General features: G+C 47.8%; 1 protein-coding gene across 7 annotated transcripts in view; it reads left to right on the top strand.

Annotated features, from left to right (window-relative positions):
• sugct (succinyl-CoA:glutarate-CoA transferase) overlaps positions 1-13265 on the top strand; it is a 747294-nt gene that overhangs the window by 383913 nt on the left and 350116 nt on the right. The window contains exon 13 of one of the 7 annotated variants that reach the window (XM_038809930.1): positions 918-956. The exons of the other annotated variants lie outside the window; for them this stretch is intronic. Within the exon in view, the coding sequence (XP_038665858.1) occupies positions 918-932 (15 nt within the window). The 3' untranslated portion in view covers positions 933-956. The remainder of the gene's footprint in view (positions 1-917; positions 957-13265) is intronic. 7 annotated transcript variants of the gene reach the window in all.

The following is a 13265-nucleotide window of genomic DNA, read 5'->3' as shown; positions in this document are numbered from 1 at the left end:
CCCAAGGTATTTCAAGCAGACATCAGTAAAATCAAGGGAGCAAGGACAAAAATCTATGTAGACTCTGATGCCCTACATATTTCAGATACACCAGGTCCCTTCTGCCTTGTTCACCAAAGTGAATACTAAACTCGAGCGATTGAAGAGTCTTAGCATCATACACCTGGTGCAATTTGCAGAATGGGTGTGTCGATCCTCAAGTCCTTTGCGGTGACTATAAACTAACTGTTACCAGAGCCTCCGTCTAGGCCGGTACCCCATGCCATGCATCGAGAACCTCTATGCAAAACTGGCAGAAGGCTATACTTTTACCAAGCTTCATATGAGCCATGAGTACCTCCGACTAGAGCTTGAAATGTCATCCATAAAATACATAACTTTTAATACCCAAAAGGGCTTGTATGAACATCCTGTGCTCACCTCTGGAAACTTGGGATCAGAAATGGAGACTTAATAAGTGGCCAGAGTCAAGGTCTAAGAGGAGCCCCCATTAGTGGCCCTTTGATGCTCTGTCAGGAAATGAGGATTTCCTCTCTGCTTCACACCCAGCTGATCCGGCTCCACTCATGGTTGACACAAGGCCATGCGCCAAGAATCGAAGGACGCCTCATCGTTTTCGAAGTGGGGGGGTGATCTGGGCTTAGGGTGGGAGGGATGTGATAACCCTCATGACAATCATGAGGTATCACTAATTGATCTCCCTGTGGGGCTCGTAGAGTACCACTTCCCATGGATACGGGTGGAGGCCCAGCCCGCTGCGACTTGTGAGCAGGGCTTTTAACTACTGCTCTTAGACCTGGACTGGGAATTCTGGGTGTCTCGGGCTGGGACATTTGTGTTGCACTCGCGGCAGATGCTTTACCTTTTGAGTTAAAATAAACCTGTTAAGCCTTCTTCGTGTCTTCTGATTATTACAGATGGTATCAAGTTGAAAAGAAAGAAAGGATGCTGCATAGGTTAGTGGTTGGGCAGAAGTTTCGGAAATGTTTTGAAACCAGCAAAGGATAAGAGCAAACTGGAATAAAAATATTAAAAACAGACAGTAAAAACCTCTGCACTTACGTAAAACTAGAGAGAATAGCTAATGTAAACATTGGTTCTTTAGAAGATGATACTGGGGAAGAATAATGGGCAACAAAGAAATGGCAGAGTCTTTGATCAAGCATCTTGTATCAGGCAAAGGGAAGGGAGGAAATTAAAACAATCAAGATCAGTAGAGAAAAAGCACCAGGCAAGCTACTGGAACTAAAGGCTGTCAAATTCCCTCAATATGATGACCCACATCCTAGGATCTTAAAATAAATGGCTATAGAGATAAGGGATGCTTTGGTTGTGTTCCCTCGATTTTGGAAAGATCTCAGCAGATTGCAAAATATACATCTTTATCACATAGATTTGCGTTATATAAAGAATGTAGTTTAAATCTAGCAAATTAGTTTCTTCTGGATGTAGAAAGAAGGGAATTGGGTTCAAGAGGGGAATTGGGGGGGGGGGGGAGGGGCGAGAGAAAGACTCAAAGCAGGGGTACCATCTTGAGCTGGTGCCCCAATGGGCACAGGAGATCCATCAAAGGACATTTCCCCCTTCGACTATCTTGAAATAAGAAATCCCTTCATTGCTGACATCCTCAGCAGAAACATAAGTTGAGGATAAAAACAGCCACAACTAGTTGGTGCACAAAGTTGGAGAATATTAAAATGAAATTATTTAAAAAGAAGCAGGGAGGTTAACCCAGGGCAACAATAATCCTTAAACTCTTTGATCAAGCTTTTGTTTGACCGAATATCTCCTGTGTCATGTTTTGTTTTAGAATGTTCCAGTGAAGTAGCACCTTGGGATGTTTTATTACATTAACATATATATGCAGTTCTTATTAAATATATGCAGTTCTGATTTATCTATAAGATGAAAAATATGTTCTCTGTGAGCAAAAGAAAATGGAGGGAACATTAAAAGTTAAGGAGGTCGGACTTCCGGTGGCGGCCATGGAGGAGTAGGTCGCACATTTGATAGCTCCCGCCTGTGACGGATTTTTGGACATTTTGTTTTTTTTCTGGATTTTATGGGATAAATCGGTGAAGAATGAGCAAGTCAGGAGAAATCCCCCTCCGGTGTATGGAGAATTGGACTAGAAGTGGCCGTGTGAGAACACAAAATACTATAAGAAAGACCCTAGCAGAGCCGGTAACACGGGAAAGCATGGCGGAGAACGAGGGCCACGGGGAGACAGCACAGTGGTCGACCGAGCAGCTGGTGAAGTTTTTCAAAGATTGCTTCGCCAGCTGAAGAAGGACACGCTGGACCCCATTAAGGCTTTGATTGATCAAGTTGTGCAGAATCAAGAGACCCACGGGAGAGCGATCCAGGAGATGGAGAAAAAGGTGACCGAGCATGAGCAATACCTAACCGTGCTGGAGACCAAGGTGGAGATGATGAACAACCGCCAGAAAAGAATGCAGGAGAAGCTGGGGGGTGAGCAGGTATTAAGCTGGAGCTTGACTTGGGGAGAAGGGTTTCTAGTGTTGTTGCTGGGGGGGAGGGAGCTGCTTTGCTGACAGGGGAGTAACTGTTACTAGGGGACAAATGGGAGGTCGGGAACAGTGAATGGCTGAGGGGGGGGCTCTAGGAGGCAGAGGGCGCGAGCCAGAGGCTGGCCTAAAAGGGGTGATGGCTAGGGCTAGTTGGGGGGGGGGGGGGAGGGGGGGCTGACCAGGCTGATTGCATTGAATGTTAGAGGGTTGTATGGGCCGGTCAAGAGGGCTCGCATGCTTGCGCATTTGAGGGGGCTGAAGTCGGATGTGGCAATGCTACAAGAGACACACCTAAAGGTTACAGACCAGACGAGATTGAGAAAGGCGTGGGTTAGCCAAGTATTCCACTCAGGGCTAGATTCAAAGACCAGGGGGGTAGCGATCTTGATCAGCAAACGAGTGGCATTCGAGGCAGGAAATATCATTTCAGACAAAGAACAAAGAAAAGTACAGCTCAGGAACAGGCCCTTTGGCCCGCCAAGCCTGTGCCGATCATGCTGCTCATCTAAACTAAAATCTTCTACACTTCCTGGGTCTGTATCCCCCTATTCCCATCCTATTCATATATTTGTCAAGATGCCCCTTAAATGTCACTATCGTCCCTGCTTCCACCACCTCCTCCGGCAGCGAGTTCCAGGCACCCACTACCCTCTGTGTAAAAAAACTTGCCTCGTACATCTCCTCTAAACCTTGCCCCTCGCACCTTAAACCTATGCCCCCGAGTAATTGACCCCTCTACCCTGGGAAAAAGCCTCTGACTATCCACTCCGTCTATGCCCCTCATAATTTTGTAGACCTCTATCAGGCCGCCCCTCAACCTCCGTCGTTCCAGTGAGAACAAACCGAGTTTACTCAACCGCTCCTCGTAGCTAATGCCCTCCATACCAGGCAACATCCTGACAAGCTGGGTACGTACATAATGGTGAGTGCGAAGCTGGAGAGGGAGTGGGTGGTACTCGTGAAGATATATGCTCCGAATTGGGACGATGTGGAATTCATGAGGCTGGTGTTAGGTAAGATCCCAGACTTAGAGTCACATAACTTGATCATGGGAGGAGATTTTAACACAGTAATTGATCCGGAATTGGACCGGTCAAAATCCAGGACAGGGAGGGTGCCAGCCACGGCAAAGGAATTGAGGGAGTTTATGGAACTGATGGAGGGGGGGGGGGGGGGGGGGGGGGGGGAGTAGACCCATGGAGGTTTGCACGGCCAAGGGCGAAGGAGTTTTCTTTTTTCTCACATGTCCACAAGGTATACTGAGTACTCGGCAATCGCAGTGTCGGATCATGCCCCACATTGGGTGGATCTACGGGTTAGTGTGGAGAGAGGGCAACGCCCGCTGTGGAGACTGGATGTTGAGTTGCTAGTGGATGAAGCAATTTGTGGGCGGGTTAACAAGTCCATCCAGAACGACCTGGAAACAAATGATACGGGGGAGGTCTCTATAGCGACGGTTTGGAAGTTCTGAAGGTAGTGGTCAGAGGGGAATTAATCTCGATATGGGCCCACAGAGAAAAGGCGGAATGGGCAGAGAGGGATAGATTAGTTGAGGAGATACTCCAGGCATACAGGAGATACTCGGAAGCCCCGGACACGGGGCTATTGAGGGAGCAACGGAGGTTACAGGCGGCGTTTGGGCTGTTGACCACAGGGAAAGCGGTGGAACAGTTGAGGAAGGCAAGGGAGGCGATTTATGAGTACGGGGAAAAGGCAAGCAGAATGTTAGCGCACCAGCTCAGGAAAAGGGAGGTGGCCAGGGAGATAGGTAAAGTAAAGAATACCTGTCTGTGTCCCAAATTGACCACAATTTCCATGATCTTTGCAGGTGACCATTTTACATGGCTACACTACACCTCCCCATTTCCTTCCTATCCAATATTCCTGACCATCTTCTATCCAGAAATATTTAACACCCAGCCCTGCCCTCCTTTGAGCCTAGCTTGTGTTTCAGCCACATCATATTTCCACATGGTAACCTGCATCAGTAACTCACCAGCCTTATTAGCCACTCCGTGCATTCACATATATACACAGTAACCTTGTTTTACTTTCTCTCTTACTCTGATCTCACCTAATAGTTTACTCTACTCTAGTGCTATCTATCTTTCCCAGTATTCTGAGCACCTTGATATTCCTTTCTAGCAAATCTAATGTTAGCGATCTAACACTAGCAAATCACCCCACAAAGAGCTCAGTTCTGGCTCTGTTTAGGTGTAACCCATCTGCCCTACAGAGATCCCAACTCCTGCAGAGCTGATCTTAATGTCTCAAGAATCTAAAGTCCTCCCTGCTGCACCATTCTCCAACCACACATTTAGCTGCTTTATCCTCCTATTCTCCGTACTTACTTACATGTGATACAAGCAATAATCCGGAGATTACTTCTTTTGAGGTCCTGTTGGCTAATTTCCGACTTTGCTCCCAACATACTGATTTGCAGGATCATCCCTCTTTCTGTCTATGCCATTCGTACCAATGCGTACTGCAACTGCTGGCTGATCACCCTCCCTTTGTGCTTTGTAGCCTTTCAGTGATATCCTTTCCAGCAAGGAGACAACACACCATCCTTGATTAATGCTGCAGCCACAGAAATGCTGCCTATTACCTTAACTAGAGAATCGCCTCTCACTATTTCTCTTCCAGTCCTCCTTGTACAGCTGAGTCACCATGATGCCGTGGACCTGGCACGGCTGCATTCCCCCGATGAACCGTCACTCTCATCAGTACTCAAAACTGATTACTGGTAAGAAACTAGGATGCACTTAGATGACTCTCGCGCACAACCTGCCTGTTTCTACTTGATTATCTGATGGTCACCCAATTCTCTCTCCCCCCGCCTACTGTTAAGCTGCCAGGTGACCGCATCTGTAAGTGTGCCGTCCACAAAGCTCTCAACCTCACGGATGCACCGCAGTGAAGTGGCACCAGCTGATGCTCAAGATCCAAAATCGAGAGGTCAGGCTGCTGTAATTTTCCACACTTGGTGCACTAATGGTTATCCAGAGCAAGAGACATGTCCTGGAGTTCCCACATAGCACAGGATGTGCGTGCTACAGGTTGGATCAGCTCTGCCTGTTAATTAATAACCTTACTTCTGCTAATAAACCAGTATTTTTTTTAATAAATATTTTTATTCTCCTCCTTTTTCACATTTTCATCTAAATTTACACCCACCAACAAACAATCAATGGTAACAAATACATCAAATAAAATCAAGGAGGCAGGTTGCGCAATGTCACGCTGGCGATTTGGGCCCCACAGTTACCCTGTGTGGGGGAGTGGGGGGGTGCTCGATGAACACTCCTGTATGGGGGAATATAACAGCAGGGAGGCCACAAATTATATTGGAATGTGTTCAGTGTTCAGGCACAGTGTCCAGGCGTCACAGTCTGATTGGGTTGCTAGGCAATAACTCCCACATTCCACATGGCACGCCTACCCACGGGGATCCACTTGGGAGGTGCGAAGAGCAGGCTGGTTAGATCACAAACAGATTGGAGCCCGGCACGGTTCTCGATTTTGGCCTTGCCCACGATTTGATGGCCGCATTGCGCTTAAGCGGGAGCATGATGAGGCCGTTAGATCGCGGGCGAGGTCAAAATCGAGAACCGTTGCAGGCTCCAATCTGTTTGTAATCTAACCGGCCTGCTCTTCACACCTCCCAAGTGGATCCCCCTAGAGTGAATGTTAGTGAATGGGTGAGTGGATGAATAACTGAATGGACAGGATGGTAGAGTTTGTAGGCGGATGAGATAAGTGTGGTAATCACCACTGTTGTACATATTAGAATATGTATGGTAAGACCCTGTACTACAGGTATGGCGGTAGTTCCTGCCTGTTGGCTCTGCCCAGGAGGCGGAGTATAAATATGTGTGTCCTCCGTACAGCAGCCATTTTGCCAGCTGCTATGGGAGGCCACATATCTTAGAGTAATAAAGCCTCAGTTGTATTCAACTCTCGTCTCTGTGCAATTGATCGTGCATCAGTAAGTGAGGAGGGTGTCAGGGTGGTAGAATAGTAGGTGAGGAGGATAGCAGGTCAGAGAGGTGCTTAGGTGGGTAGGGCGGTAGGAGGGTCAGGAACTAGTCAGGTCGGAACAGGGGTATAGTCAGCTGATGGGGGTAGTCAGGTTTGGTCGGGGGGTTGGTCGCATGAACAAAGAACAAAGAAAAGTACAGCACAGGAACAAGCTCTTCGGCCCTCCAAGCCTGTGCCGACCATGCTGCTCCTCTAAACTAAAATCTTCTACACTTCCTGGGTCCGTATCCCTCTATTCCCATCCTATTCATGTATTTGTCAAGATGTCCCTTAAATGTCACTATTGTCCCTGCTTCCACCACCTCCTCCGGCAGCGAGATCCAGGCACCCACTACCCTCTGTGTAAAAACTTGCCTCGTACATCTCCTCTAAACCTTGTCCCTCGCTCATAACTAATGCCCTCCATACTAGGCAACATCCTGGTATGGTCGGGACTTGTGGTCGGAAGAGGTAGTTAGATCGGGATATGGTCAGGAGGTTAGCCGGGGAGGATCAGAGGGTAGTTGGGTTAGTTGAGGGTAATCAGGTCGGACATTGTGGTTGGGGTGTTGGATGGTCATTGTGAGTGATTGGGGTTCAGTTTTGTAGTTACCCAGGATTTTTCTGCCTTACGTTTCCTGGGTAATTACCCAGGGAAATACCATGGAACTGTACAAAGTCTGATTTTCAGATTCAGAGACATCCACGGAGAGTCTCGGAGAGCAGGGGAATTGTCTGTCAGAAGTTCAAGCTTCACATGGTCTCAACGTGCATGTTGAATAGTCCGTCTGGTCTCCAATGGAGACCAGAAGATCTGGGCCAATGATAAAAAAACTTACATTTGAAGAAAAGTGCTTTTTGAGAAGCAGCAAAACTCCTTAAAAACTATAGGATATTCATGCTGAGTAGGCAAGGGGTGGGGAGATGGGAGATGAGTCGCTGAAGGGTCACATTTTCCCCACAATCTCTGTCCTGAAAGCATCCAATATTTGTTATTAGTTCCACTACACCCAGACCCACCAAACCGAAAGGAAAGTAGAATATCTGAGAGCAAGAAGCAGACAAGGACATAGACAAAAGCAAAAAGGAGAGCTACGCAGAATATCCCCCATGAGGGAATGTTCATCGAGCCAACCCCCTCGCACAGGGGAACTAGGGGGCCCAGCCCGCCAGCATGACGTTGTGCAACCCGCCGCCTTGATTTTATTTGACATATTTGTCAAAATATATTGTAGGAAAAGCAGCAGCTTACACCCCACTTCACCCACTAGTTATTTTTTCAAAAATATTTTTATTCAAACCAGGGGATACATAATCAATATCAAAAACCTTTGACAAAAAGATCGGCAGGCACTGTAAAATGAACAAAATCCGCGGCAATACATTCATCTTAACTGCCTGCACCCGACCTGCCAGCGATAGAGGAGGACAATCCCAACTTGCCAAATCCGCTTTCATCCTCCCCACCAAACTAGTGATGCTATAGCTACAGAGCTACCCCTAATTTTGTGCCACCTGCACTCACAGTTATCTAAAGTGGGTTACTGCCCTACAGAATGTGGGGGACCCCACAAAATATTTGCTTTTGTCCAAATTTAGTTTGTACCCCGAGAAAGACCCAAACAGTCGAAGCAACTCCAATATACCACCTCTTCAGCGCATTTGCGCACTTGGTCCGACACATACAATAGGAAATCGTCTGCATATACAGATACCCTAAGCTCCAAACCCCCCCCCCCCCCCCCCCCCCCGCCTCGCACTATTCCCCTCCACAACCCCAAGCTTCTCAACGCAAGCGGAAACAATAGGAGGGACATAGGACACCCCTGCCTGGTTCCTCGATGTAGAGCAAAATACGCAGAATTCATATTTTTCGTGCACAGTCGAGGGGCTGGGTGAGGGTCGGGGGCTCCTAGTCCCAATGGGTTGGATTGGAGGAAAATCTATGCAGGGGGTCGAGGTTGAGGGCATTGGCAACAGTGCCGTTCCCAATGGCCCCAGGGATATACTCCGTGAGTCCGGTGGTAGGGGCGACGCTTATGATCTGGAGGCAGTTGCGACAGCACTTTAGGATGTGTACGGGGCCAAGGGAAATGCCGATTCGAGGGAATCATAGATTCATAGGGAGGTGGGATGGGAATTTTCAGAGATGGGAGGAGAGGGGAGTTAGGGTATTTGTTTCTGGGAGGCCGGTTTGCGAAGTTGAAGGAGCTGGGGGAGAAATATGGGTTGGGCAGGGGGAGATGTTTAGATATATGCAGATCTGAAATTTTGCCAGAAAGGAGGTACAGAGCTTTCCGATTGCACCGGCCCCCACACTGCTGGGAGAGACATTGACAGCGGGGGGATTGGAGAAAGGGGTGGTGTCAGCGATTTATTGCGTTATTCTGGGAGAAGATAAAGTATCACTGGATAGGATTAAAGCAAAGTGGGAGGAAGAGTTGGGGGAGGGCATGGAGGAGGGGTTGTGGTGTGAGGTGCTTCGAAGGGTGAATGCCTCAAGTTTGTGCGTGAGATTTGGGCTGATACAGTTAAAGGTGGTGTATAGGACACGCTTCACAAGGGCGAGGATGAGCCGACTTTTTGAGGGGTGGAGGATGTTTCTGAACACGCTGGGGAGCTCCCCGCAAATCACGTTCATATGTTTTGGTCCTGCCAAAACTGAAAGGGTATTAGAGGGAGGTCTTTAGGGTAAACTCAAGGGTGGTGCATCTGAGACTCGAGTCAGAAACCCGAGAAGCCATATTTGGGGTGTCAGATCGGCCGAGTTGGAAGCGGGTGCGGAGGCAGATGTCTTAGCCTTCGCCTTGCTAATCGCCCAACGGCGGATTCTGTTGGGGTGGAGGTCGGCTTCTCCGCCCTGTGCCTCAGCTTGGCGGGGGGGGGGGGACCTGCTGGAGTTCTTCACGCTCAAGAAAGTAAAGTTCAAGTTGAGGGGAAGGATGGAAGGGTTCTACAATTCATGGCCTTTCATCATGCATTTTCACGAATTGGATGACATTGAACATTAGGAGAGGATTGGGGGGGAGATTTGGAATGTATAAATTAATGATGATTCTTTTTCATTGGTGTTTTGTATTCAAAATGTTGAGAGCTGTTTGAGGGTGGGTGGGATGAGGGGATTGTTGGTTAGGGGATTGCTATTCTATTTGTTTTTATTGTTAATTATTTGTTGTAAATATGATGAAAATGTGAAAAAGGAGAATACATTTTTTAATTAAAAAAATAACACAATCCCCATAATTTGACATTTTCTCCCCTGAATAAACCCCCCCCCCCCCCCCCCCCCCCCCACCCACCTTCTGTCCCTCCCATCCCGGCAGGAACAGGTCCTCAAACAGAGACAAGAACAGCCTTAATCTTGCCCGGGCACCCCATTCCGAGCTCTGAAGGGCGAATGTAATCTTTTCCAGCTTAAGGAAATCTGCAACATCCCCACAAACACCCTCGGCGGCTCCACCGGCCTCCACTTCAGTAGAATTCGCTACCCAGCGATCAGCATAGCAAAATCCACTACATCAGGTTCCCTCCAACAGCTCCGGCACTTCCGGCATCTCCACCCCCACAATTTTCGACAATGTTTCAAATGTCGAGCCTCAGAACCCCACAAATCGTGGACATGACCAAAACAAGTGGACATGATTTGCCGGCCCCCCCTCCACATCCCAAAACCATCTCTGCCCTCACTTTCATTTCTTGTCCGGGTCCACGCAAATTGGCTGCATGCTCCCCTCTGTTCTGCTATCACCCAACAAACTATCTACCCCACCTGTGTCACCAGCACCCCCACCCCCAAAACCCCCTCTTCCCCGGACCAATGCTACCACACTATCCCCACGGCTATCCATACAGCCCCCAACTCCATATTGCTTCCCTTCACCAGCATAATTGCTAGCATGGCAGCTCCAACCTGAAGATCGAAACAAAGGCCCCCACTCATATCACCCAAACTGCCCCTTTTCCCACACTGCCCCGGAGCGCAATAGCCAAGGGCTCGATAGCCAATATGAACAGAAGAGACTCCCTCCAACTTTAGGAGGGGTCCCAGCCTCAATCTACTCCTTCACCTAGATCCTCCCCCTCCCGCAACCAACAGGAGAGATACACCCAGGGTCTGACCCATCTCTCCCCCCCCCCCCCCCCCGAACCATTATAACATAATAGCAAGGCCAACATGTGAAAGTAGAACAAACATTGATAAACATTAAATACGTTTCAAAAAACCCAAAAGCATCAAAAAACATTCCCCCAATCAACCTTCCTCCAAACCATGCTCTTTAATAAAACCATGTGTCTCCTCAGACAATGTAAAAGAATGCTCCTTCCTCTTAAAGGTCACCCAAAGTTTGGCCGGATATAGCACGCCAAACCGGTCCTTATTTCAGAAGATTAAAGCCAGCCCGCCACTCGGCCAGGTCGGCACCAATGTCCTGGTGTATTCCGATCCACTGGCCCTTCCAAGTACGGTCTCTCATCATCCTCGCTGTCCTCAAGATCTGCTCCTTCACCTGGAATCAGTGCATTTTCACTACCACTGACCTCGGTGACTCCCCTGCTCTCGTCCTCTGCCTTAACGATCGATGTGCCCGCTCCACCGGTGGGGCCTTCTCATAGACCCCATCCACCAGCTTCACCAACATCTTTGAAACGTAGGCCGTGGAACTGCCTCCCTCCACCCACTCCGGCTGGTGTACAATGCATAGCTTCTACTGCCTGGACCGATTCTCCTGATCGCCCACCTTTATTTTTAGCTCCTTGCAGGCCACCCCCAGCATCGCCACCTCTGCTCCAATTCCACAATTCGATTACTTTTGTCCGTGACTGCCTTTTCCACCTCTTGGATCGTTGCACCTTGCGACTCCAGGCACTTCTCCACACGCACCATGGCACCGCGAAGAGGGCAACCTCTCCCTCAATTGTCTTTGGCCAATCCTCCATCTCCAGTTTATGCTGCCAAAGTTCTCCCTTAATCAACCCCACCAATTGCTTCACTGGCAATGGGATGGTGGTGACGATGCCTCTGTCATCATTCTACAACCGCGCCACACAGACCTCCTTATTTAACTTCTGTCGGGTGCAGTAACCTGCCTACATTCCATCTCTACCACTTATTCCACAAACTTTCCGACCAAAGAGCCCATTAACCAGACAGTAGGGGCCAAAACCTTAAACTTCATGCAGGAGCTACCCCTTGTACGGCCAATCATCAAATGGCCGCCACTGGAAACCCTTTTCCACCTCAGTTGGCACAGTCAAACATTGAGAGAATTCCGGCCAGAGAGTCAGAAGAGAAAACACCTGGAGAGAATCAGCAGAGGTGGGTGCGAAGGTGACCATGTTCTCCGAATAACAAATCGATTGATTGTTTAAAGTGTTTCCTAACTTGGAATATGCATTAACTGTGCATGAGTAAAAAATTGAAAACTCCAGAAGTGCAAAAGAAATGCAGTGACAAGAACAATAGAACAATTGTTCTCTTTATGTGGGCAGCACGGTAGCACAAGTGGATAGCACTGTGGCTTCACAGCGCCAGGGTCCCAGGTTCGATTTCCCGCTGTCCCACGCGGTCTGTGCGGAGTCTGCACGTTTTCCCCGTGTCGACGTGGGTTTTTTCCGGGTGCTCCGGTTTCCTCCCACAGTCCAAAGACATGCAGGTTAGGTGGATTGGCCATGATAAATTTCCCATAGTGACCAAAAATGTTAGGAAGGGTTATTGGGTTATGGGGATAGGGTGGAAGTGAGGGCTTAAGTGGGTCGGTGCAGACTCGATGGACCGAAAGGCCTCCCTCTGCACTGTATGTTCTATGTTCTATATATTGAATGTTTGGCTTGTGTTTTCTGATTTGATTGACCACTTTTGGAAATTTGGCAACATAACGGACAATTTAGCATCACTCCTAAACAAGTCTGAGATACACGCAGTGCAATGTCAAGGTCAGTTGGAAAGAATTTTTTTGTAATTTAAACCTGAAATACCATCAACTGTTAGAAAACACTAGTGGCAGTATAATATTTCATCAACAGCATTTACAAAAAAAAACTCTGGAAAAGTAAAATCTGGGCACAGTAATGCATGTTTTGGAGAATATAATAAACGATCAGCGCCTTGCAGTTGCAAAGATTCATGGCTGTATACCAGAATCAGCAACCTCAGATTGAGTGGTCCCTTGTTTACACTGAGATTTCAGTCACAGCTGAAACGTATATTAATATGCACGTGTTCACCATGGAAGACATTGTATAAACTTGTGCCGGGTGCTACTTATGCTGCATTTACTAATGACATTTCCACATTAAATGAAAGCTAGGCTCTTTACCTCAAATTAAAAGTTCTGATCACTGACACCTCTTTGACGTGAGAGGTCTGACAAAACGGTTTTATGTAGCACACACTCCCTTTGCTCTGAAATGGCACAGGTGTGAAATCTATGTCACAGTATTTCTTTAAACTGGCAACAGGGCAATACAGGAGGTTCTGAGAGGATGTCTTTTGTCATGACACCCTGAGCTAGTATGTGGTCAATCCCAGCCCCACTTGACCTGGAGTTGCAACACGGGTGAAATTCGATTTTATTTGAAATACCGGAGGTCCTTGGCTGAGCCCAATAAACTACAGTCAGCAGCTTTGTAACTTTAAAACACAAGTAACCTTTTATTATGTACAATATTATAATTAAATGGACAGAAAATGTAACGGACTATTTACTACCTCTT

This window comes from Scyliorhinus canicula, chromosome 10 (genome assembly GCF_902713615.1).
Source record: "Scyliorhinus canicula chromosome 10, sScyCan1.1, whole genome shotgun sequence".
Classification (NCBI taxonomy): domain Eukaryota; kingdom Metazoa; phylum Chordata; class Chondrichthyes; order Carcharhiniformes; family Scyliorhinidae; genus Scyliorhinus; species Scyliorhinus canicula.
Note: the sequence above shows the minus strand (reverse complement) of the source record. Positions and strands in the feature narration are given on the sequence as shown.